The sequence below is a fragment of the Ailuropoda melanoleuca genome, chromosome 13 (assembly GCF_002007445.2).
Source record: "Ailuropoda melanoleuca isolate Jingjing chromosome 13, ASM200744v2, whole genome shotgun sequence".
In the NCBI taxonomy this organism is placed as follows: Eukaryota; Metazoa; Chordata; class Mammalia; order Carnivora; family Ursidae; genus Ailuropoda; species Ailuropoda melanoleuca.
This window is the reverse complement of record NC_048230.1, coordinates 32,272,951-32,300,484: the sequence shown is the minus strand read 5'-3', so window position 1 is coordinate 32,300,484 and position 27,534 is coordinate 32,272,951. Positions and strand designations below refer to the sequence as shown.

The 27,534-nt window shown below is 40.3% G+C and overlaps 1 protein-coding gene across 9 annotated transcripts in view; it reads right to left on the bottom strand.

The window, feature by feature from the left end:
- The window catches only part of HELZ (helicase with zinc finger), a 155,961-nt gene that overhangs the window by 118,644 nt on the left and 9,783 nt on the right, over positions 1 to 27,534 (bottom strand). For 8 of the 9 annotated variants that reach the window (XM_034641000.1, XM_034640999.1, XM_034640997.1 and 5 more), the window contains 2 exons: positions 10,825 to 11,052; positions 8,256 to 8,292 (listed from right to left, as the gene is read on the bottom strand). In XM_034641000.1, coding sequence (XP_034496891.1) covers positions 8,256 to 8,292; positions 10,825 to 11,034 — 247 coding nt within the window. In that variant the 5' untranslated portion in view covers positions 11,035 to 11,052. Of the gene's footprint in view, positions 1 to 8,255; positions 8,293 to 10,824; positions 11,053 to 16,861; positions 16,972 to 27,534 lie in introns of all 9 variants that reach the window. The other variant, XM_034640998.1, reaches the window with a different exon arrangement.

Sequence of the window (27,534 nt, the reverse complement as noted above, 5' to 3'; positions counted from 1 at the left end):
TTAAAAAAAAAAAAAAAAAAAAAAAGAATATTTCAACCTCAGGTCATTATGTCATGTTTAAAGAGTATTAAATCACACGATAGTTTACAAACACCTTTCACAGATCTTTGGTTTTGTACAAGGTACTGCCAAATTTTATTGTGCAAAAGTTCTTGCATTACATTGATGTTTGAAGGCCTCAATATTGGTCAAGGTGATGCTTACTTTTTCTCTCTCTCTCCCTTTAGGCAAGAATCAGTACTGATATACTTTTTGCCAACTGTTGCCCTAAAATGCAATTCAGTTTGTCTTATAGGATCCCATACGAAGAACTATCACAAAAAAATAGTCAACAAATATAGATAAAAAGCTCGCCTGCTATTGCATCATATAACAAAATTAAATTGCGACACTGCCAACCTGGTCCCTTATTATCTGTAATACCTTGAAAAAGCTTGAAAGAAAATAAAGTACAGCCTTAGCTATAATAATGAACTTGCCAAAAGACAGGACATTAAAAACATAATCTAATCTTGAGCATTGTAAAAATGTTACAATGCCCTGCAGAAAAATTCTCTTCCCACCAACTATCTGTGAGATTTTACTGTGAGCACACAACTATTCCCAAACTGAACTGCTCCTTCCCATCTACTGGGAGTTATTAAGGAGGAGACCTAACACCTTACCTCTGTTGCTATATTCAGGTCTCTGTCCCCTCTCATTCTTCAGTTTTTGTAGTATGTCTTACTTGAAATGTTTTAGACTAGAAACTAATAATAAAGGCATATTCATTCAACTATTTCAACAAAATAGCCTCTCTTAGGGGATGATAGCCTCTGGCTATCAAAAGTAAATAATCAACAATTAAAATGTAATTTCCCTTACTTGTAAAGAATTACATGCAATGAGAAAGGTGTTTTAAAATAAGCCTTAAATACAGTAAACGTTGAGCATAACTGTATTTTTTCAATCGCATCACTATATTAAGTTATTTCTTTCATCAAGTCTTAAGTTATCTCTAAAATCTTTCATTGAAAAGCTAAGCTGGAGCGGACTGAGTGGCTCAGTCAGCTGGGTATACACCTCTTGGTTTTGGCTCAGATCATGATCTCAGGGTCTTGGGATCGAACCCTGAGTCAGGCTCTGTGCTCAGCAAGGAGTCTACTTGCAGATTCTCTCCCCCTGCCCCTACCTCCCCCCACTTTCTACCTCTCTCTAAACTTAAAAATCTTTAAAAAAAAAAAAAAAAAAAAAAAAAAGGAAAGAAAGAAAAGCTAAGCCTAATCAAGATATTTTTCCAAAATTTTCAATCTACAACAAAGGAGGCAAGAATATACAATGGGGGTGGGGAGGTGCCTGGGTGGCTCAGTTGTTAAGCATCTGCCTTCGGCTCAGGTCATGATCCCAGGGTCCTGGGATGGAGCCCTGCATCAGGCTCCCTGCTCAGCAGGAAGCCTGCTTCTCCATCTCCCACTCCCCCTGCTTGTGTCCCCTCTCTCGCTGTCTCTCTCTCTGTCAAATAAATAAATAAAATCTTAAAAAAAAAAAAAAAAGAATATACAATGGGGGAAAACACAGTCTCTTCAATAAATGGTGTTGGGAAAACTAGACAGCTACATGTGACAGAATGGAACTGGACCACTTTCTTACACCATGAACAAAAATAAACTCGAAACAGAATAAATATCTAAATATAAGAACTGAAACCATAAAACTCTTGGAAGAAAATGCAGGCAGTAATCTCTTTGACATCGGCCTTAGCAACATTTTTCTAGACATGTCTCCTCAAGCAAGGGAAACAAAAGCAAAAATAAACTAGGACAACACCAAAATAAAAACCTTTTGCACAGCAAGGGAAACCATCAACAAAACAAAAAGGCAAACTACAATGGGAGAAGATATTTGCAAATAATACATCCCAACAGGGATTGATAGCCAAAATATAAAAAGAACTTACACAACTCAACACCAAAAAAATAAACAATCTGATTAAAAAATGGGCAGAGGACCTGAATAGACATTTTTCCAAAGAAGACATAAAGATGGGGAGCGGACACAAGAAAAGATGCTCAACATCACTAATCATCAGGGAAATGCAAATCAAAAACTGCTGTGAAATATCACCTCATACCTGTCAGAATGGCTACAATCAAAAAGACAAAAAACAGTAAGTGTTGGTGAGGATGTGGAGAAAAAGGAACCCTTGTGCACTGTTGGTAGAGATGCAAATTAGTGCAGCCACTGTAAGAACCAGTGTGGAGGTTACCCAAAAAACTAAGAAATACCACACAATCCAGTAATTCCACTTGCTGGCTATTTACCCAAAGAAAACGAAAACACTAATTTCAGAAAATATATGCACTCCTGTGTTTACTGCAGCATATGTACAATAGCCAAGATACGCAAGCAACCTAAGCATGTCCACTGATGGATGAATAGATTAAGTAGATGTAGGGGCGCCTGGGTGGCTCAGTGGGTTAAGAGTCTGCCCTCAGCTCAGGTCATGATCTCAGGGTCCTAAGAATGAGCCCTGCATTGGGCTCCCTGATCAGTGAGGAGCCTGCTTCTCCCTCTCCCTCCACCTGCCATTCCCCCTGCTTGTGCTCCTTCTATCAAATAAATAAAATATTAAAAAAAATAATAATAGAGATTAAGAAGATGCAATACAGGGCATCTGGGTGCTCAGCTGGTTGGGCATCTGGCTTTGGCTCGGGTCATGATCTCAGGGTCCCGGGATTGAGCCCCATGTTGGACTCCCTGCTCAGTGGGGAGCCTGCTTCTCTCTCTCCCTCTGCCTCTCTCCCCTTCACTTGCTCTCTCTCTCAAATATATAAATTAAAAAAAAAAAAAAAAAGATGACGATGATGACAATGATGCAGTACCAGGGCTCCTAGATGGCTCAGTCAGTTAAGTGTCTGACTCTTGATTTTGGCTCAGGTCCTGATTTCAGGGTCGTGAGATCAAGCCCCACACTGGGGTTCTTTCCCTCTTTCTCCGCCTCTGCCCCCCTCTCGCTCACATGCACTCTTTCACTCTAAAATAAATAAATAAAATCTTTGCCAAAAAAAAAAAGATGCAGCACACACACACACGTGCACACACACACACACATGCACACACGCACACACTGTGGAATATTACTCAGCCACGAAAAAGAATGAGATCTTGCCATTTGCGACAACATGGATGGACCTAGACAATATTATGCTAAGTGAAATAAATCAGAGAAAGACAAATACCATATGATTTCACTTATATGTGGAATCTAAAAAAACAAAACAAACAAAAGCAGAAACAGACCCATAAATACAGAGCACAAACTGACAGTAGCCAGAAGGTCGGGGGGAGGAGGGGGAGGGGGTGGGCCAAAACAGGTAAAGGGGTATAGGAGCTACACTACGGCTTTCCAGTTATGGAATGAATAAGTCACAGGGATGAAAGGTACAGTATAGGGAATACACTCAATGGAACTATAATAGCGTTGTATGGTGACAGATGGTGGCTACACTTGTGGTGAGCAGAGCATAAGGCATAGACTTGTTGAATCACTATGCTATATATACCTGAAGTTAATGTAACACTGTGTGTCAACTATACGTCAATTAAAAAAAAATTAATGACCTGGCACCTGGCTAGCTCAGTTGGTACAGCATGCAAATCTTGATCTCAGGGTTGTCAGTTTAAGCCTCTCATTGGGTATAGAGAGTACTTAAAAATAATAATAATAATGACATTCTCAGGGTTTAAAAATCTGGCAGCCTTATGAAAAATATTCATTAATGTTTATGATGACTGAATTTGATCTACATATTACATGTAGCACAATACTCCTTTAGTTGATAACATTTTCTTTTGATTTCACTTTTGCCATTTATCTCATTCTATTTTGTTTAAGTCTTAATTTTAATTCCAGTTCGTTAAAATACAGTGTTATTCTATTTTGTTAATGTAAAAACTGTAAGTTTCCTGTATAATCAATATTTCAAAGGCAGAAAAAAAATTATCATTTCATGAACATTTTCCTGCTATGCCAAATACAACTTATGTTCAGACAATGAAAACAGACTTACCCACCTCATTTATCCAGTGCTCAGGAGTACGGCCACTCTATCCACAGCACAACACCAAACTCAGAACAAAGGTCCATGAACTTAAAGCCTATGTAGTTAATTTTTAAGATGCCCTCAAGTCCTTACTCAGAGTCTCTTTACTCTCTTTGAAGTAAAATTCTGACTTTAAGTTTTAAGATTCTAATTAGTTCCTGGCTTGAAAAAAATCAGCCATAAAAAACATTTTGGGGACAACCAAGTAAATCTGATTACAGTCTGGGTTTTAGGTAACATTAGGGAATCACTGTCAATTATTTTGTTTAATAATAAAATTGTGATTAAGCAATTATGGCCTTATTTTTGGAGATGCGTACTAACGTATCAAGGGGTAAATACCATGATGTCTGTCCTTATTTTCAAATATCTCAGAAAAAAATGAATACGGTAAAATCTTACAATTTAAGTTTTGAGAATATGAATGTTTATTAAAACATCTATTTTCCTACAGGAAAATATTTTAACTTCTTCATAATAAAAAACAGCTTTTAATGTTCCTAATTCTGTAACAAAGATTGCCTGTCTGATTTCCCAACCCTGCCTGAGAAAGTGAGATCAGAAAGTCAGAAGCAGCAAATAGAAAATGGGAAAAGATAGTTACAATGAGGCATGTTGAGAGTTGCAAGGAATGCAAACTGACAGCCTGACAGTAAGGGAACAGACGTCAAAACAATACGGTATAGAAAAGGCAAACATAAGGCTGGGGCCAGTAGGACAGGAGCTATTCCACAGCTCTCCAGCACTACAAAGCAGTATAATATTTAACAGACTGAGATTCTTGACTTGCTTTTTATTACTAACTCACTGCCTAACCATGGTATTTTCTCTTAAATAAGATTACCAAAAGTTGGAAAGAAAAAAAATTCACCTAATAGCAGAACTCTACAACTAGCAATACATACATACAAACTTGGCCAATATCCCCAAATATCTATTTCAAATAAACAACCATATACACTGCTTTTGCAGTTAAGTAAGCATTTTCCATGTTCTTCCATATCACATAAATGGTAACAAGGAATGCACAGAATTTAAAGAAGTCCTCCCTTACTGGAAACTAACCGATTTTTCACTTTTACACACAGCACTGCAATGAACACCATTCCACATATAATTTCTTCCTTCTTCTGGATTATTTACTTGGGACAGCATCCCAGAAATGAGATTAGTGGGTCAAAGGGTATAAACATATTACCAAGCTGCTTTCTCCTTCACACTCCACCAACACAAGAATATGCTTATTTCATTACAACTTTATCCTAGACATTAAACTTTTTCCCCCCAACATTACAGGGGTATAATTGGTATACAAAACACTACATATAATTAGTGTATAAATTTGGTAAGTTTGCACATATGTATACAACCATGTTACTATCATCATGATACAGGTAATAAACATATCCGTCACCCCCAGAAGCTTCCTGGTTAAACATTTATTTTAGTAATTCAGTAGTTGTAAAATAGAATTTAACTTTAAAATGCTAAGTAAAACAACAGAAAAATGCAACATTTTCCATATGCTCCTTTGCTAACAGCATTTACTCTTCTGTGATTTTTCACAAGTCATTTAACTTTCTGGGACTTTGTATGTTTCCAAAATGAGAAGACTGTACCAACCTCACTACTACTCAAGGGAGTGAAAATTAAAGAAAGAGGGTCCTTTCTCACACATGAGATTGGCAAAATGTCAAGACTAACAGGTTCCAGTGTTACTGAGATTATGGGGCACAGGCATCTCATGTATTGCTGCTGGGTATCTGCATCAGAAACAAATCTGACAATGTCTGTTAAAACTACAAGCATGTATTGGGGCGCCTGGGTGGCTCAGTCAGTTAAGCATCTGCCTTCGGCTCAGGTCATGATCCCAGGGTTCTGGGATTGAGCCCCACGTTGGGCTCCTTGCTCAGTAGGGAGCCTGCTTCTCCCTCTCCCTCTGCTGCTCCCCCTGCTTGTGCGCACGCGTGCGTTTTCTCTCTCTTGCTGTCACATAAATAAATAAAATCTTAAAAAAAAGAAAAAGCTGTAAGTGTATAGGGATGCCTGGGTGGCTCAGTCGGTTAAGTGTCTGTCTTGGGCTCAGGTCATGATCCCAGGGTCCTGAGATCAAGCCCCGCACTCTGCTCCCTGCTCCACGGGGAGCCTGATTCTCCCTCTCCCTCTGCCTGCCTCTCCCCCTCCTTGTGCACACACGCTTTGTCAAATAAGTAAATAAAATCTTTGGAAAAAAAAAAACGACTATAAACATATCATTTTAACCCAGATATCCAACTTTTAAAACTCCTTCACCCAGGAGCACCTGGGTGGCAAATTCGGTTAAGTGTCCGGCTCTTGATTTCGGCTCAGGTCATGACCTCAGGAACAGCTCCGTGCTCAAGAGGGAGTCTGCTTGAGATTCCCTCTCTCTCCCTCTTCCTCTGCCCCAGTCCCTACCCACCCTGCTCTCCCTCTCTCCCTCTCTCTAAAAACAAATGTCTTTTTTTCCCAAAGATTTTTGATTTATCTACTTGACAGAGAGAAAGAGAGCATAAGCAGGGGGAGCAGCAGGCAGAGGAAGAGGGAGAAGCAGGCTCCCCGCTGAACAGAGAGCCCAATGCGGGGCTCAATCCCAGGACCCTGGGATCATGATCTGAGCCAAAGGCAGACACTTAACTAAGCCACCCGGGCACCCCTAAATACATCTTTAAAAAAAAAAAAAAACTCCTCCACCCAGACATCCAACTTTTAAGACTATCCTACAAAAACAAACGACAGTAAGAAAGAATATATTTTTATTACAGAATGGATTATAACGAACAAACTAGAAAACTAGAACCACCTGAATGCCCACCAATGGGAGAATTTTTAAGTAAATATGAAACATTTATACCCTGGAATATTAAGCAGTAATTGGAACAGGTGGAACTTAGAAAGATATCCATAATCTGTTGGTATGTAAGAAATATGCTTTGTATTGATCACAGAAATCCTTTTTAATTTTTAAAGGAAAACCTCTATCTACATTATTATAAACATTTGTTTGTCACTATAGAGAAAGGTACTAAAGATATAGCAAACTAGTAACAATGATTTCTTCAGATGGGGTAAAAAGGGGCAATGATTCCCTTCTTCATATTCCTCTAATTTGACTTCCTCTTATTTGGCTTGGTCGTAACTTTAAATGCCCACAGGGAGTAAAGATTTTATTAAAGGAGGTTCACATTCTTCAACGAATGGTTAAATTATGTCCAACATGCCACAGGAGTAAGATGGTTTTATAAGGTTTACAACAAAAACAGTTAATACTAAAAGTTCTGGGGCACCTGGGTGGCTCAGTCAAGCATCTGCCTTCGGCTCAGGTCATGATCCCAAGGTCCTGGGATGGAGCTCTGAGTCGGGCTCCCTGCTCAGAGGGAAGTCCGCCTTTCCCCCTGCCCTTCCCCCTGCTTGTGCAAGGTGCGCGCTCTCTCTCAAATAAATAAATAAAATCTTGCAAAAAAAAGTTCTGATACAGTTCTGATACAAAAACGCAATAAAAGCTTAACTTCTGTTTAACACCTCAGCACCCCTCCCCCAAATTCCGAATAAATGAAACGTTACATTACTCAAACCACTGAGCTGTGCAAAAACTCCCACCAAGTGTGTGTGAGAATGCACACTGAACCCCTTCTCCCATTCACTCCTCAATTCATTCCCGTGATGAAGAAAAGGATTCCTATTCTCTGAGTACCAAAGAGCAAGAATCTTTTTAATTAATTTCTTGCCCAAAGAAAACAGGAAAAAGCACCAAGAAGCACCCTAGTCAGCCTCTGCTAAGGGTAATCTTCTACTGAAGGGGGGAAAAAAACATTTTAGGAGGGACAGGCAAGCATTTCAATTTATCCAAGCGTAACATTTAGTCAATGTGTGTTACAGTTCTTAAAATTTGGCTCTTACTGACTGAAAATACACACACTTGAAAAGGACACTACCAGTGTTCCCACTCGCGACTAGAACAGTGAGTGTACCCCCATCAGGGCACGGCAAAATTGTCATCCACGACAGTTACTGGTCACCACAGGAAGGTGGAGTGTTTAAAATATTATAATCTCTCTTGAAATTAGCATACAAAAAAAATCAAATCTTAAACACTACTCAATTTAAATAACTCAACATTTTCAAAGCAGAAAACAGTCCCATTTTTAAACATACCATGCCTACAATCTTCATCAGCTTGCCCATAGTTTTTCTGCAAAATAAAAGATACAAGATAAAATTAAGTAGTTCAAGGGCTGCTTAACACAGAGTTTATCCAAAAAAAGCTCAGCTTTGTTTCAAAGTTTAATTATTAATGTTTCAAATGTAATAGTCACAGAACAAAACCAACTTATGTGCTCTCTGAGGATGACACAGTACTCTACAAATAAACATTATAATATACTTCCCTGTCCATTTACTCACTCTGACTTCTCGTTTCTCTAGCTCCAAATTACCAGAACCTTCTCCTTCTTGATTACCCTCAGCTAATGACTTCACTGAGAAAACCAAAGCCATGAGAAGAGAATTTCTGTGGACGGTCACACCATGTCTACCTGCTTCCCAGCACACTTTCTGCCTTCCACCTGTTACCAGATGAGCCATCCAGGTCCTTCTTCCAAAGCCTATCGTCCCACTTGCGCAGTCCTGCTCTACGGCCGACTCGAGAACATCACTCTAGCAAGCTGCCTCTATTTCTCCCGTATCACTGACTTTTTTGTTTTCTATCGGTTCAGTCCTATAAACAAACACGCTGCTGCTTCAACCCATCTTTAAAAAAAATCATTCTCTTGACTTCACTTCTCCCATCAGCCACCACTCCCACTTTTTTGTGCTTCTTTGGGACAAAACTCAAGAACTGTCTTATTCACGTATTTCAGTTCCTTCCCCAGCTCTGTCTTAAGCTCTCTTTAGTCAGACATTCACCTACCACTCCATGGAAGCTGCTCTCATGGAGGTCTCCGGTGAGCTATACTGTATCCAGTTAGACACACACTACATTCCATGTTCCCATTCAGACACACTGACACATCCCAGTCAACTCTCTATTCTCGCTACTCGATCCACGGCAACTGACACTGCTCAACACTCCCTCACTTGGATCCACTTTCCTCACTTGGCTACCGTACACCACCCTCCCTTAGCTTTCCTTTCCATCAAGGGTTACTCTTCAGGCTGCCCTGCTGGTCCCTCCTCTTCTCCCCAGTCTCCTAACACTGTAGTGCCATAAACTAAGTCCTCAGTCCTCTCCTCTTCTATGTACACACTCATTCCCTTGGTGATCTGATGCAGGCTCAAGGCTTTACGTATATATCACCTACAGGCCACCAACTCTTAAGTCAGCATCTTTGACCTAGACCTCCCTCTCTCCCAAACTCCACACCTGCATATCTGACTGCTTATTCACCATCTCCAGCTGGGTCTCTAAACGATGTCTCAGACTCAGTATGTCCAAAACTGAACTCCCATCTTCCCCCACAAAACTTGCTCCCCATCGACAGCCTTGTCATCTCAGCTGAAAGAAACTCCACTTTCCAATTGCTCAGACAAAACAACACTGAAGTAAGGAATCTGTGACTGCTCCCTCTCTCACTCCCTGCATTCACGTATTAAGAAATCTTACTGGTTCTATCTTCAACTTAGAACCAAAACCAAAGCACTTCTCACTCTCCCCACTGCCACCATTTTGTCTGAGCCACTATCATCTCTGGCCTGGATTATTCCAACAGCCTTCAAACCAGTTTGCCTGCCTCTACACTTACCCGTCTACAGCCTATTCTCAACACAAAAGCCAAAGAATTCCTGCCAAATCAGATCATACCACTCCTCTGCTCAAAACCCCAAAAGAGGGATGCCTGGGCGGCTCAGTCAGTTAAGCATCTGCCTTCGACTCAGGTCCTGATCCCAGGGCCCTGGGATCGAGTCCCGCATCAGGCTCCTTGCTCAGCGAGCAGCCTGCTTCTCCTTCTGCCTGCCACTCCCCCTGCTTGTATTCCTCTCTCCCTGACAAATAAAATCTACAAACAAATCAAAACAAAACCACAAGAGCTCCCCCCACCTTAAGTAGAAGAAAAACAGGTCCTTACAGGGACCTGGAGGGCCCCGCAGGATCTAGCTCTGTTAACCTCTCTCTGTCACATACTTTCTCCAGCACACTGGCCTCCTAGCTACTTCTCAAACATACCAGGCAAGCTTCTGCCTCAGGATCTTTGCACTGACTGTTTCCTCTGCCTGTAATGCTCTTCCTCCAGACTTTGACATGGCTCACTCCCTTACCTCCCTCTGATCAGCGAAGCTGACCTTGACCACTCAATTTAAAACTGAAACCGCATCCCTAACCCTGGTATTCCCAATCTCCCTTGCCCTGTCCGTCTTTTTTTTTTCATGCAGACCGCTACCTTCTAACAATCTAAAGTGTCTACCTATGTATAATATCTATTGCTTATTGTCTGTCTCCCAATAGAAAAAACATCATGACGATCCTTTTCCTTTTCACCAACGTATACGAAGGACCTAAACAAGTGGCCAGCACATAGCACACACTCAATAAGTATCTGCTGAAGGAGTGAATAACCCAAAATGTTCTACATCAGTACAATTGTCACAGCTTAAAAACTGTTGCTGCAATTAAACATATTCAGCAATCGCCCATCTCCTCAGCCCAGAATTAGACCAACTGTCCCCACTCAATGAAAAAGTCCCTTTTGCATGGTTCGGCTCCGGCTTATCAACTGTGTTTACTCACCAGTTGCAAAAATGAGGCAATTCTGTAAAGAAGACTCTCAATTTTGATGCTTTCTATCTCCAGTGGACATGGCCCTGCGAAGTCGGCCATGGAGTACTGGCCAAGGGAAAGGAGGGCCTCTGTGCAGTGCTTGAGGGTCATTTCATAGTCCTGCCTCTTAAGTGATTCACACGCTTGTTCACATGACTTCTCAGCTCTTCTGTCTTCCATGACTCAGGGACAAAAATCCTAAAGACAGGAAGAAAGAACAAGTCAGAGGTGGTTTTAAAAATCTTACTAAATTGTAGCCTCCTTCCTACCTCAGCTGGTTTAATTATCTATCTGATGAGCTGCTCTCAAGCAGCCTTCTGATCAAGCCGCAGCTGAGCAGTGGCGACTGACGCTACAAAATCTATACTTCTCTTTTAGATTTTATGAAGTCTTTACTGAAATCCGAGCAAAATGTCAACCGTAAGTCAGTATCATACAAACAACACATCACGTGTACAAATGAGGCAAATGTATAAACGAAACACGACTTTGAATATTGCAGAGAACACCAAGCCATGAAGGCTTCTTTTTTTTTTAAACCAGAAGGTACGGAAATGTTTCATATCCAAACCCCTCAATGGACCAAGAAAAATTCAAATTCAATTTCAGTCTTGTAATTCTGTGACTGTGATTGCAGAGAATCAAAATCTATACCATGCAGGATTTTCCCCACCAACATAAAAAAGTGGCTAAAATCCAAGTCTGAACTGCTTATTAATTCAATTCAACAAAGATTTCCCGAGGCCAAGCCCTGTGCTGGCAGCACTGAAGTCAAAGATGGAACATGGCATTGCTGCTTTCAAGAAACTCTGATTCTAGCAAAAGCAGCAAAGCACAAATGAACAATTATAAGAGAGACTTATTCCATCTGCCGAAAGGCATGAGCTGGCCTCAAAAGGTGAACAGAAGTTCACGACGCAGAGATGACAGGGAGAGCATATGCGGGCTTTTCAGAGAGAAGATTTCAAGTGAAATGACAAGAGGAGAAACTCTGTGCCTTAAACTCCAGCTGTGTCAGGGAAACAGGAGGAGAGACAATGACCTCATGTGCCACAAGAAGTGAGAGCTTTATTCCACAGGCGATGTGGCATGATAGATTTTTAAATAAGGAAGGAATCTGGGGCACCTGGGTGGCACAGTGGGTTAGGCGTCCAACTCTGGGTTTTGACTCAAGTTGTGATCTCAGAGTCTTGAGATCAAGCCCCAAATCAGGTTCCACACTCAGTGCAGAGACTGCTTAAGACTCTCTCTCCCTCTTTCTCCGCCCCCCCCCAATAAATAAATCTTTAAAAATGGAAATAAAGGGGCGCCTGGGTGGCACAGCGGTTAAGCGTCTGCCTTCGGCTCAGGGCGTGATCCCAGCGTTCTGGGATCAAGCCCCACATCAGGCTCTTCCACTATGAGCCTGCTTCTTCCTCTCCCACTCCCCCTGCTTGTGTTCCCTCTCTCGCTGGCTGTCTCTATCTCTGTCGAATAAATAAATAAAATCTTTAAAAAAAAATTAAATTAAATTAAAAAAATAAAAAAAATGGAAATAAAAATAATTAAGGAAGGACTACTCTCGTATAGAAGTCCTGTGAGGAACTGGTGAGAGGCAGGCCCTGCCATTAATAAGAGACCACTACGATAGTCCAAGGAAGAGATACTGAGAATTCAAGCACAGCCTCGCCCTAGCTGCATCACTCACATAGCAAGAGCACAAAACCCAGGCACAGAAGACCTAAAACCCTTTGACCTGACAATCACAATACTGCTTCAGAGGATCACTCTTGCTGACTTCTGTCTCCAGCTCCATCAAGCATGGAGACTGTTTTTCTTGCCTGCTCCCTCCTTACACATGTACACTCCCACCTGGCCTCTCCAGCTTTGATGACAACCTGGCCCCATGCTCTCCCAGATGTTCTTCAGAGGGTAGACACCTGTGGATGGGCACCCAGAACACAGTGGCAGTGAGTGAGGCACTACAGACATCAGCAGAGGTCTGGGACCCTTCAACTTCAAGAGACTGTATGTCAAAAAATGCAGAAATTTCTAAGGAATGGACCAAGAAAGATTCAAAAAGGACTTCAGCCTTTGTTAGCATTTATTAAAATGGCTGGTATGCACATGGAGTACAATATTCTCTACTCTTCTCAGTTTGAAATTTTTAATTAAAAAATACCAAAACACATTTTTGTGTTTTTTTTAAGATTTTATTCATTTATTTAACAGAGACAGCGAGAGAGGGAACACAAGCAGGGGGAGAGGAAAGGAGAAGCAGGCTTCCTGCTGAGCAGGGAGCCCGACACGGGGTCCAATCCCAGGACTCTGGGATCATGACCTGAGCCAAAGACAGACACCTAATGACCAAGCCACCCAGGCACCCCCAAAACATGGTTTTAAAATTACAGGATATTTCAAATATTTACATTTAGCAAATTAACTTTTAACAAGAACACAAAAACAAAAACAAAAAGAAATCTGTGTTATTCACAAGATAATCCAAAAAATAGGGGCACCTGGGTGGCTCAGTGGATTGAGTGTCTGACTCTTGATTTCAGCTCAGGTTGTAATCTCATCATCATGAGATCAAGCCCCATGTCCAGCTCTATGCTCAGCAGGGAATCTGCTTGAGGATCCCCTCTCTCCCTCTTCCACCCTCTCTCTCTAAAATAAATAAATAAATCTTTAAATAAATAAATAATCCAACAAATACTTAGAGTACAGTGTCCTCAGTCTCTACATGGTCCCCCTTTCAATTTCCTCAGCTCTCCCTCAATGGGCCACAAGACCCAGTTTGACTTAGGGGAGCTTAAATATGTAAAGTATGGTTGCTATTCATGTCCCTTATACAAACATGCATCAATTTGGATGAAATCAATTACCAAACAAAAATCAAACTAATGGTTTCTCTATTACTACAGTGACTTTGCCCCTTAGACATAAGAATGGCATTACAAGATAATCACTAACTTATTATACAAACCTCAGTTGATGCTATGGATATTATGGGCCCAATAGTTCTTTGTTTTGGGAGGCTGTCCTGTACTTTGTAAGATGTGTAACAGCATCTCTGGCCTCTACCCACCAGATACCAGTAGTATCTCCCAACCTGTGACAACTAAAAGGGTCTCCAGACATGAGCAAATGTCCCCTGGGGGGTAAAATCATTCCTGACTGAGAACTACTGATACAAACAAGCCTACAGTGTTTGCTTGCCAGATAACAGCAACAATAGATAGATAAATCCACCGATACCAAACACCCCAGAATGAGCAAATCTTTCCTATAAAACTCTCAGCCCACATCTAGAAAATATTACAAACAGAAGTAAAAAGAAAAGAAAAACTAAGACCGCACAAGCTAAAATCTTAGGAACAGAATGCAGCACAGTGATCCACAGCATAGGCTCAGAGCCAGAGGACTTGCATTCAAAACTCAGCAGCGCCACCCCCCACCAAACCCCTTCACTCACCATCAGCCCCGTCACTCAGACACTGGCCAGCTGCATGGCCTGGGGCAAGTGACTTAACCTCCTGTATCTCAACTTACCTCTAAAATGGCAAGACAACTGAGGCCTACCTCCTATGGTTAATGCAGGATTAAGGTAAAACAGTATGTGTAGAACACTTATGTGAATGCCTGGCACACAGTAAGTGCTCAGTTGAGTGTTAGCTATTGTTATTTCCCTAAAATTCCAAATTTTCAATTTATATAAAGTAGAATCACTGCACTGATCTCAACATACAATACTGTACTTACAGAAAACAAAACAGCACTCTGCATAACTACTTTACTTACTTAACAGAGGAATTATTTTCATCTATTTTATCCATCTCAATAATAATAATAATGATTATGGAAGAACAGCCATTGGAGAAATAAGTACATTTGTATGTCACTGATCTAGACGAGATAACCCCTAAAAGTGGCTACAAAGGGAAATCACAAACACTCCTGTCAACATTAGCCACCAAACATATTCTCCAGGGAAATCTCAATAACATTAACATATAAGTAGAGATTAGAGGCAGAACTATTAACCTCAGGAGCTTTGTGGGTAAATGACTTAAAGAGTTAACATCTGATTCATTAGGTTCAAGCGCCTACCTCAGAAGAGGATGTGAAAGCTTCTACCACAATTACCTTCGTTAATCAGATCCTGATAATTAGTTTCTATCTAAGTCCTACCTGAACCTCACTAGGGGTACTTTGCTGTAGTGTGGATCTCAGTACGCAGCAGGTCTTATTCAACTGTTTTCTCTGGTTTTTCAGAAAACATCATGGCCTTGTTACACAAACTCCTGAAGAAGTTAAAGTGCCTTCTCAAACGTAAAATAAAAACTGCCAAAGTGAGATAATGCCACAGGCCATGCTAAAATGGACTACAGAAAATACGTAGTAAGAGATCTAGAACTACTTCTCCTAGAAGAGGCCACCACCCAGATACACCTCACTGTGGGGCTGACAGACACTCTTGTCTAGGATACAGATACAGCCATATCAATAGCATACGATCCCCATGCCTGGCCAGAACAGCCTGATCCATGGGGAGAGGGAGGTCCAGGGAAAGGAGCTGAGTCACATGAATCACATCAATATAGGAAGAAGCACCATGGGGCACCTGGGTGGCTCAGTCGTTAAGCCTCTGCCTTCAGCTCAGGTCATGATCCCAGTGTTCTGGGATCGAGCCCGCATTGGGCCCCCTGCTCAGCGGGAAGCCTGCTTCTCCCTCTCCCACTCTCCCTGCTTGTGTTCCCTCTCTCTCTGCCTCTCTCTCTGTCAAATAAATAAATAAAATCGTAAAAAAAAAAAAAAAAAAAAAGCACCATATCTGCCTATTGTGAGACCTACCCTCTATCAGTCTTGATTCTTTTCTCTTCCTGTTAAAAACATTCAACTTGCATAAAAAGAATATAAAACACTGTAACTTTCTACAAACTCTGACCCCTGCGGGCAACATGGGCTTGGGAGTGTGTAACTTCACAGGCAAGAAAGCGGGAATCAGAAACCAAGATTCCAATCCAAATCCATGAACTCCTACAATCTGCTGCTGACCTATAAAAGAGACTAATATCATTAGTTGTTTGGCCACCCAGTATCCATTCCTCTTCCTGGTAATAAAAGCCCATACTTTGCCTTTGAGAATTCACCTTGTCCCTACTCTCAGGCCATGTGGTTCCTGAAGAGCTGACTGCACCAGGGAAGCCAAGGCTGCCATGTGACCACAACCAACCAATCCAAGCCTCACAGCCCAGAACACAAAGACTGGCTCAGGTTGAGACATGTGACCCGATAAGAACCAATGAGACATAAGACTTTTGCTGAGGCTTCTGGGAAAGAGACGGGTGTTCTTTCCTACTAAATCTAAAATCTACGAGGCTCCAAGGGTTGAATGTGCTGTAGCCATTCTTCTAACATACACTGCCTACTACTGAAGTCTACACATCAAAAGGCAGAGTTGATTCATGGGGAGAAACTGAGTCCTGATGTCACTACTTGAGCCCTGACTCCAGCTAGCTATGCCTGGACTTTGTAGTTAGGTGAGCCAAGAAATTTCTTTCTAGTTTAAGACAGTTCAAGTTGATGTTTCAGGCAGCTGGAACTAATTGACATATATGTATATCTAATTAGCACCTCGGAGGAAGTGAAAAACCGAAGGAGCTGATGATTGCCTTATAAAACAGTATCTACACATGATTGCTAATAACACTGACCACAGTTATTGATCACTAATAACAATAAGTGTAAAGAGGGAAAAAAGTGCAGTATTTGGTTATTCTGCCTATTGAAAATATAATTCTAAAACATTTGTTTAAATGACTTCACCATAAAGCTATATGGTGAATAATATAATAATAAGCAATAATAAGAACCATTTACTGAATGCTTACTGTGTGCCGGATGTTGTTGAAAATACTCTATGTAATCTAATTTAATCCCCATAATGACCTTATAAGGTGGATATTATTATTTTTTCCATTCCCATTTACAGAGAAGGAAACTGAAGCACAGAAAAGTTACTTACCCACAGTTATACTGTAAACAACAGAGGCAGGATTCAAATCCAGACAGTATGACCCAGTTCATGCTTTTAGCCATGACACTGACTCTGAATCCACAACGGAGGTCCCAATGCTGTTCCAAGAGAAGGAACTCAAACCCAGTCACTTCCAAAAGCATCAAATGTGAATTTTAACTCTAAAACAGTCTTAATGACTGATTTCCTACATAGTTCTACATTATCAAAGTTTCTGTATGTTAACCATGTTAGAGATTACCATTAAAGAAAGTGGGAAAATCCTCCCAAACCTAAGCCAATCATCTCTTTTGGTTAAACAAAAGTCCTAGGTGTCCCTAAGACTAAGGAGTATTTTAATTACCACCACCTTTCCATAAAATGATAATATTTGCACCTTCCACAAAAGTCAACTTTATGAGAACATTCCTATCACTAAGTTAGTTTTCACTACTTTTATAGGAAAGAAACTTGTTTTAAAATCTATTCTCCTTAGTACAATCCAAGAAAAGGGAAAAAATGATAAATTAGATCTAATCAAAATTAAACATTTTTGCTCTCTGAAAGACGTTAAAGGAAGGAAGAGAAAGCCAAAGACTAAGAGAAAATTATTTGCAAATCACACATCTGAAAAAGGATTTGTATCTGGACACAGAATTCCCAAACTCAGTAAGAAATTAACCAAATTTTTACAAAAAATTTAAAGCTGGATAAAAGATTTCCACACACACTCCACACAGAGGATATGATAGCAAATTAGCACATGAAAAGATGTTCAATGGCTTTAGTCATCAGAGAAATGCAAATTAAAGCCACGATCAGACGCTACTACATACATATTAGAATGGCTACATTACAAATATTGATAATATCAGTGATATGGAATAACCAGAACTCTCATACATTGCTAGTGAGAATATAACATGGTACAGCCACTCCAGAAAAAGCTAAACATATACTCACTATATGAACCAGCAATCCCCTCTCCCCACAGACAGCTACCCTGAAGAACTGAAAACGTATGTTCACACAAAAATCTGTATACAGATGTTTACAGAAGCTCTATTCATAACTGCTAAAAACTGGAAACAATCCAAATGTCCTTTAATGAGTGATGAAGGAAAACTACTCAGCAATTAAAAAAAGAATAAATTTGCAATATATGTAATACCTTAGATGAATCTGAAAGAGTAAAAGAGCCTAGTCTCAAAAGCTTAATATTGTATGATTCCATCTGCATTATATTCTCAAAAGGCCAAAACTATAGGAATGGAAAAAGGTCAGTGGTTGCAGAGGTTATGGGATGGGGTGGGCAACTGCACATGGAGAACATGAGGGAGTTTTTTGGGATGATGATAGCGTATCCTGACTGTGGTGATGGCTGCACATACTATACACATATTAAGTTGAAAAAAAATTTCTTACCAAAAGACAAAAGCCACTTTTACAGCATGAAAATTTAAAAGTAAAATTTTTAAATTACTTTTAAAATATGAATCGCAATGTCACAATTAACATGTTTTTTTAAAATCAAAAAGAAATAGATACGGAAGGATAAGTGTTAATAAATCGAAAACCTATGCATTTCCCTTTCCATGCGTGGACATTTTAGAGGCAAGAATGGAGGCTCAGAAAGAATGTCTCCAAACAGAGCAATCACTGAGTTCACTTGACACAAAATATAGGATACTTCTGAAGAATTCCATCATCGCTAGGTGATTTGTCCAGAACGAAAAGTAAATATTGGAAGAAAAATTAAATCAATAGTGCACCACAAAGGTGGTGGGTAGACAGGCCTGGACTAAGACATTTTCAGTAACAGATGATAAAAAGGAAGGTGATTTTTAAAAGCATCATTCTTTTCCCACTATGGACTTCTTTCTGTAACAGTATAGGAATAACCATCAGACCACCATGAAATCAAGTCATGAAATGTATTTTATTGTTAAAAAAAACAAATTGGTTATCTTCCCTAAATTAACTTTTCTTGTTAATGTAGTTATGTTCCTCCTTTATTTCAAGAGCTAAACCTTATTTGATTACAGGCAGACTTCAAAGAACAAAAATAAACTGTGAACAAACAGCAGGAGCCAACAGTAGTAAATAAAATTTCTCCAATCTAAATTGAAGATGATTTCTATATCTCTTACACATTTGTTTCCATCAGAAACAAAAAAATTATCTTCCTTATAATTAACTTTGGTGGAATGAATCGGACTGCATTTGTCCAAATTTGAGAAGACTGATGAGTTGTGCTGAACATTACAACTATCCACTCTGACAGGAATCACTAACAGCCATAATCGGGTCTTGATTAGACTCCACATTGTCCTTAATCATTAAGCTATATAAACAGTAAAACCATAGGAAAACTTAAAAGAGGCATACAATAAAATACATAAGTTTCTTTACATGACTAACAAAACAAAAATTTAAACAAAGGAAGAATTGCTAGGGAAAAAAATTAGAGAGTCACTTTTTTTACTAAATCAATAATTTGCCTTTAATCTGCCCCATGCATTGTTATTTTCCCTGTGGAAACTCTATTATTCTGAAAACAAGACTCTACTGGAAAGTAAATGTATTGTGACAAAAGAAGAAAATCCAGATTGATACATTATTAAAATAACCCCTATGACCTAGCCCAGTGGATTAAGGAAAGCATATCAGAGCATGCCCCCTTCTCCAGACTAAGCAGCACTGCTGTGGGGAGACAGTGATGCCAGTAGAAGTGTGTCATGCTTCCTCGGGAAAACAAAAGTTAAGAACCATTACTCCAGAGGTGGCACAGTGGTTCTGAAATGCCTATAAAATAATGTCCAGGCTCACTACTAGATACCCAGGCCACCCACAGCCTGGCTACAGCCTAACTTTCCCACCACTCCCAAAGGACAGTCAGGCTTCCGAGTCTCTGACAATGCCCTTCCCACTGCCTGAAATGTCCTTTCCCTCCTCTCTCTGAGCCTAACTCGTACTCAGCTTTATTTTTTTTTTTTTTTAAAGATTTTATTTATTTATTCGACAGAGATAGAGACAGCCAGCGAGAGAGGGAACACAAGCAGGGGAAGTGGGAGAGGAAGAAGCAGGCTCATAGCGGAGGAGCCTGATGTGGGGCTCGATCCCGTAACGCCGGGATCACGCCCTGAGCCGAAGGCAGACGCTTAACCGCTGTGCCACCCAGGTGCCCCTCGTACTCAGCTTTAAATGAATGCTCCCAGACTTCACTTCCCTAAAATGTTCTCCTCCTCAAACCAGCACTACTTCCTATAGAGTGATTTGGCCTCGTAATCATCTATTATTTTGAATTAAATATATAAGATGCTTTATCTGCCCACACAACCATCTTATAAAAAGGGGTCATATTTTATATCATTTATATCCCCAAGACAACCATTGAGTTCACTAAAGCCATTCAATAAATACTTTAATTCAATTTCCCAAAGAGATAGCCTAAAATAACCTGAATGCCAAGCATTCCAAGAACTGTCCTGTACCAAATTCAGTACTCATTAGAATTCCAAGTCATAAAGAGGAATGTTGTGTTATCTTTAAATTTATCTGCTTTTATCCAAAACTGGAATCTGTCATGATTCTATGGGACTCATAGGCAAAATATGCTACAAACTAAAGAAAGTTTTATTCATTGTACCATATTTAATATTCACCCAGACTTGCATTTTTCTCTAAAACTCTTATAACAGCTCTGAGCACGCAAGAAGCATTAGAAGAGAGACTAAGCCTATTGAGAAGAAAACTAGAAACTAAGATCATCAATCATATTCCATTTTGAATAATCTCTTTCATAAAGAGGTAAATTCTCCTAATTTCCAGAATGAATGGAATTCAATAAAGCAAAGTGAAATGTTTTAAATACATAGAAGAAATACCCTAATGAACCTTCTACCATCTGTCTTAGTAACTAAAATGATAAAAACAAGAAAAACTAAATTTTAAAAGTTGTATCAACAGCTAAAATTGAGGGGGTTTTTTCCATCTATTAGTTTGACTTTTTCTGACCCATATTTTAAAACTGCCAGCAATTCTGGAGACAGTCTTCTTCATCTAACATGCCTACTTATCAATAAAAATATTTATATTTAAAAACCCGTATTTATGAAGCAATCAAATTACACTAAAAGACTTTCTAGAAAAGGTTGCTGTTTGCCAAGAAAATTTTATTACTAAAAAACATTTTCTATTCTTTTTATTTCTTTATTTTCCCTTTTAGATTATCTGTGGAGACTTGTAAACACATCATAATCTCAAACAGTTGAGCTTTTTAAATAAAACATAAATCAATTTTAAAAAGCCAACTGTGGGGCGCCTGGGTGGCACAGCGGTTAAGCGTCTGCCTTCGGCTCAGGGCGTGATCCCAGCGTTATGGGATCGAGCCCCACATCAGGCTCCTCCGCTATGAGCCTGCTTCTTCCTCTCCCACTCCTCCTGCTTGTGTTCCCTCTCTCGCTGGCTGTCTCTCTCTCTGTCGAATAAATAAATAAAATCTTTAAAAAAAAAATAAAAAATAAAAATAAAATTAAAAAGCCAACTGCATAATTAAAACAAAATGGTACCACCACCACCATCCTTCCTAAAAGCTGTCTTTAATTTACCAACAGTCTATGTTCTAAAACTGTATTTTCAAATCAGTGTTTGAAACTCAGTACAGAGTTTCCTACTCCCATATATAAGTAAAAACAAGTTTTGGTAAGTAAAAAAAAGATTATAAAATAATATGGTATATAATCCTATTTTGTAAAACATATATGTATTGAGTGTGTTACATAAAAAGCCAAGATATGAAACAAAATATTAAAAGTGAATATCTCCTTCCCTAAAACCCATACCTCCAGTCTAATCATGAGGAAAACATCAGACAAACCCAAACGAAGGAAAACTCTATGAAATAACCGATCAGGGGTGCCTGGGGGGCTAACTCAGTTAAGTGTCCAACTCTTGGGTTTGGCTCAGGTCCTGATCTCAGGGTCATGAGACGGAGCCCCGCAAAGGGCTCTACGCTCAGCGTGCTGTCCGAAGGAAGGAAGGGAGGAGAGAAAAAAGGAAAGAAAGAGAGAAATACCTGACCGGGGCTCTTCAAAACTGTCACAAAAGCAATTAAACTCTGAAAAACGGTCATAGCCCAGGAAACATGAAAACTACATTCAACATGGATCCTGAATGGATCTGTGAACAGAGAAAGGGCTTTAGTGGAAAAACTAGGAAAATCCAAATAAAATTTGGATATTAGTTAACACTAATGTTCCAATGAAGGATTCTTAGATTTGACAAATGTACCACAGAAATGTAAGGTATTAACAATGGGGAACTACTTCTTGAGAAAATTTTGACTTGCAAAAGAGGGGGGACAGGTATGGTGACTGTGAATTAGAATATTTACCCTGCTTTTAGATAAGCTGCATAAATCAATCTCTGCTCAAGTATAAACTAAAAAAAAAACAACAACAATAAAAAAACCAATGGGGAAAACTGGGTGAAGAGTACATGAGAACTCTGGCCTATATTTACCTTTACAACTTTTCTGTAAATCTAAAATTATTCCAAAATTAAAAGTTTATTTAAAAAATTAAAGTGGATGTCTCTGAGTGGGGGATTATGGATTTTTTTATTCATCTGCATTTTTCAACAGACAACATGCTTCACGGTCATGGAAGGCAGCTATGCTCACCACTATAATCACCAACACTGTACCATGCTTCACTGTCATGAAAAACAAAAAGGGGAGGGGTAACTATTCTAGATTTTTAAAAAACTAAGCAGGGGAGCCTGGGTGGCTTGGTCAGTTACATGTCTCACTCTTGGTTTCAGCTCAGGTCATGATCTCAGGGTCCTGGGATCGAGCCCTAGAACAGGCTCTGAGCTCTGCTTGGGATTCTCACCCCCTGTCTCTCTCTCTCTCTCTCTCTCTCTGCCCCTCCCCCAAATCTCGCATACTCTCTCAAATAAATAAATAAAAACTAAAAAAAAACTAAAGAGATATAATAACCTAAAGAAATAAAATACATTTTGGGGACAATGGGGAAACTTACTGAGAATTGATATTTGATAGTATAACCATTAGTATTACTGAATTCTTAGGTGTGATACTGGTATTATGTTTATGAAGAAAACTGTCCGAATACTTAGGAGATACAGTTGACCCTTCCAGTGCTGAACCCCATGAAGTGAAAAACCTGTGCATAACTGACTCCCCAAAAACTTAACTATAACCTACTGTTGACCAGAAGCCTTACCACTAACAGTCAATTAACACATACTTTGTATGTATCTTATATAAAGTATTCTTAGAATTCAGGAAACTATAGAAAAGAGAATGTTATTAAAAGAATCACAAGAGGGACACCCGGCTGGCTCAGTCAGTAGAGCATGCAACTCTTGATCTCGACCTCCACGTTGGGTGTAGAGATTACTTAAATAAATAAATCTTTAAAAAAGAAGAAGAAGGAATCACAAGGAACAGAAAACACATTTACTGTACTGTAAAAACTCCATGTATGAATGGACCCGCACAATTCAAACCCATATGAATGAAGTACCATCTAATATGTCTGCCACTAACTTTCAACTGGCTCTGAAAAAAAAAAGAAAAAACTCTATTTAGACAGAGAAAGAGAGAAAGCAAATTATGGCAAATGTTAACAACTGAGTGTTGATACTAGTCTTTCAACTTTCCTATAGGCATAAACATTTTCATAATATAAATTAAACTAATGGTTTTCTGGGGGCACCGGGGTGGCTCAGTCGTTAAGCGTCTGCCTTGGGCCCAGGGCATGATCCCAGGGTCCTGAGATCAAGCCCCGCATCGGGCTCCCTGATCTACTGGGAGCCTGCTTCTTCCTCTCCCACTCCCCCTGCTTGTGTTCCCTCTCTCACTGGCTATCTCTCTCTCTGTCGAATAAATAAATAAAATCTTTTTTTTTTTTTTAAAGATTTTATTTATTTATTTGACAGGGATAGAGACAGCCAGCGAGAGAGGGAACACAAGCAGGGTGGGTGGGAGAGGAAGAAGCAGGCTCACAGGAGGAGCCTGATGCGGGGCTCGATCCCATAACACCGGGATCACGCCCTGAGCCGAAGGCAGATGCTTAACCACTGTGCCACCCAGGCGCCCCAATAAATAAAATCTTTTAATAAATAAATAACCAATGATTTTCCCTAACTTAAAAAAGTGACTTGAAACCCAAACTAATCCAGGGGCGCCTGGGTGCCTCGGTTGGTTAAACAACCAACTCTTTGTTTCAGCTCATGAAATGATCTCAGGGTCATGAGATCGACCACGCTGGATACTGGGCTTGGAGCCTGCTTGAGGTTCTCCTTCTCCCTCTATCCCTCCCCCCACTACTGCTCTCACTCGCACGTGCACTCTTGCTCTCTCTCTCAAAAAACAAAACAAAAAAAAGCCCAGAAAATAACAAGTGTTGGTGAGGATGCAGAGAAATACACTGCTAGTGGGACATAAAATGGTGCTACTACTATGGAAAACAGTATGGTGGTTCCTCAAAAAATTAAACATAGAATTACCACAGGAGCCAGCAATTCCACTTCTGGGTTAATATCCAAAAGAACTAAAAGCAGGGACTCAAAACACATACTTGTATACCCATGTTTGTAGCAGCATTATTCACATCAGCCAACAGGTGGAAGTAACCCCAGTGTCTATTAACAGGTGAATGGAGGGGCGTTTGGGAGGTTCAGTGGGTTAAGGGTCTGCCTCCAGCTCAGGCAGTGATCCAGGGTCCGGGGATGGAGCCCCGTGACAGGCTCCTTGCTCGGCAGGGAGCCTGCTTCTCCCTCTCCCCTGCTCATGCGCTCGCGCGCGCGCGCTCTCTCTCTCTCAAATAAATAAAATCTTTAAAAAAACAAACAGATGAATGGATTAAAAATGTGGTGTTACATACAATGGCATATTATTTAGCCTTAAAAAGGAAGGAAATGCTGACATATGCTACAATATAGGTGAAACTTGAAGACATTATGCTAAGTGAAGAGAACCAGACTACAAAAGGACAATGTATGATTGTACATTATATGAGGGACCTAGAATAGCCAAATTCATAGAGACAGAAAGAAGAATGCTGGTTGCCAGGCGCTTGAAGGAGGGGTAAATGGAGAGTTATTGTTTAATGGGTACAGAGTTTCAGTTTGGGGCAATGAAAGAGTTTTGGAGACCGATGCCGGGGACAGTCCCACAAAAATGTGAATGTACCTACTGCCACTGAACTGTGTGGATAAAATGATACTTTTATGTTATTCCTATTTAACCGAAATTTCTAAAAAAAACAAATACACAAGCCTTCATACTCTCCTTATAAGCAGTGTGGCCCATGTCCTAATCCAGATGCTAACTTAAGAACTCCTTATTGCTCATTTCCCAGTATGCCCTACAGCTGAAGAAGAACTGAGAGCTCGCAAAGCCAAAGCCAGAGCCAGTGCCAAAGGTGGAAAATTAGTCCCACTAAATAAATTTGGAAAAGCCAATGCACAAGGCCAAGTCCAGAGTAGTTGGCGAGAGGCAGGCTAGGGACGAGAAGGCAAGGGCAGAAAGCAGAGACTCTCTCAGGACAGGGGCAGCTGATGAGACTGGTAAGGACAGCACAGTGGTGAGAATGGGGAAGAAGAACAGAGAAGAACAGAAAGTAGGAGAGATCAGAGAAGGGAATTCCCCTGGGATAAGGGAGGGGACGTGGAGGAAAAGGTAAAAGAGAATTTTAAGAAGGGGATTCACTCAAGAAGAGATTTTGCCCAAGTGTCAGCAGAAAAATGACCTCCTTCCATTGAGGCAGTCATGTGCATCCAAACAGACCAAGAAAATTGATAAAGCCTATGAAAAGTTAGGAGGAAAAATATTTTCCTATGAAAGACTACTACTATGCTGCCACCTCCAGAAAACTAATGACTTTTTTTTTATTGGCTTTTTTACAAGAAGAAAACACTTATTTGTTTACAAATAATTTCAACATGGGCCCACCTTTTTTTCTTTTTAAGATTTATTTGAGAGAGAGGGAGAGCACATGCACACACACGTGCGGAGGAGAGGGAGAGTGAGAATCCCAAGCGTATTCCACACTGAGCGTGGAGCCCCGATACAGGGCTCGATCCCACAACCCTGAGATCATGATCTGAGCTGAAATCAAGAGTTAGACGTTTAACCGACTGAGTCACCCAGGCGCCCCTCCCTGGGCCTACCTTTTTATTTGTATCAAACACCAGTAAGCCATGAATGAGTTTTAAATGTTCTATGGGATAGTGGTTAAGAGTATATAGGCTTGAAACCAGATCTGCCTGAATTTCAATCCTGGCATTGCAACCTGAGACAATCTACATAAAAATTTGCCTCGATTTACAAATCTGTAAAATAGGGATAACAACAGTATCAACCTCACAGCACTCTTGCGAGAATTAATCAGGTTAAATTATAAAAGTACTTAGAACAGTACCTGGCCCACTGTTATAGAAGCATTAGCTCACTATTATCCTCCAAATCTAAAATATGAGCTCCGTGGGAGCTAGGATTTTGTCTGTTTTGTTCACTGTTGAAGCCCCAGGTTCCTGACATAAGTATGTGCTGAAAAATACAAAGTTGTTGAATAAGATAAACTTTAAGACAGCAACACAGAATCCCAAAGTTGAATAGCACTCTAAAATCTACATCATAGTTTAGCCTCAAAGTTTAGAGTTCATAGAAGGTTTTTTGAGTGATTCTGCAAAGGTGATATCATTATCTCCATCTCACAAACTAAGACTCAAAAGACTTAAGTGATTTGCCCAAAACCACAAAGTCTGAGGCAGAACAGGATTCTGGCAGTTAAATCTACTTCTCTTCCCTCTAGACCATACCCAGATAGCTCAAAACATACCCTATTAAACTGTTCAAATCCTCCCTACCTGCAAATGCCCCAAGTTTAAGGTCACCAACACACTTCACCTTCACATTTGCTTTAAAGCGTCGGACGGGGAGGGAAGAAACAGATGACACAACACAAACAACTGTTCAAGTTGGACAAGGGGTACAGTGGGACTGATGATACTCTTTCCCCACTTCCCGTATGTTTGAAAGTTTCCATAATAAAAACTTTTAACTAAGCGGTGCCTGGGTAGCTCAGTTAGTTGCGTCTGCCTTTGGCTGAGCTCATGATTCCCGAGTCCCGGGATCAAGCCCAGTGTCCGGCTCCATGCTCGGCCAAGAGTCTGCTGCTCCCTCTCCCTCTGCTCCTCCCCACCCCCGCATGCTCCCACGCTCACTCTCTCACACAAATAAGTAAAAGCTTTTTAAAAAAAATTTTTAGGGGTGCCTGGGTGGCACAGTCGTTAAGCGTCTACCGTCAGCTCAGAGCGTGATCCCAGCGATCTGGGATTGAGCCCCACATCACACTTCTCTGCTAGGAGCCTGCTTCTTCCTCTCCCACTCCCCCTGCTTGTGTTCCCTCTCTCGCTGGCTGTCTCTCTCTCTCTGTCAAATAAACAAATAAAATCTTTAAATAAATAAATAAATAAGAATTTTTAATTAAAAATAAAGTCCTCATTCCCCAACATAAACTCTGCCACTTCCAGCCTTCTACTGAGCACACCACCTGGGTGTGAGGAAAACATCCCAGATGAGAACCTTCAGCACTTTGCAGTGAGAGGCAGGGAAGAGAACACTGGCCTGGGAATCAGGAAGCTTCATC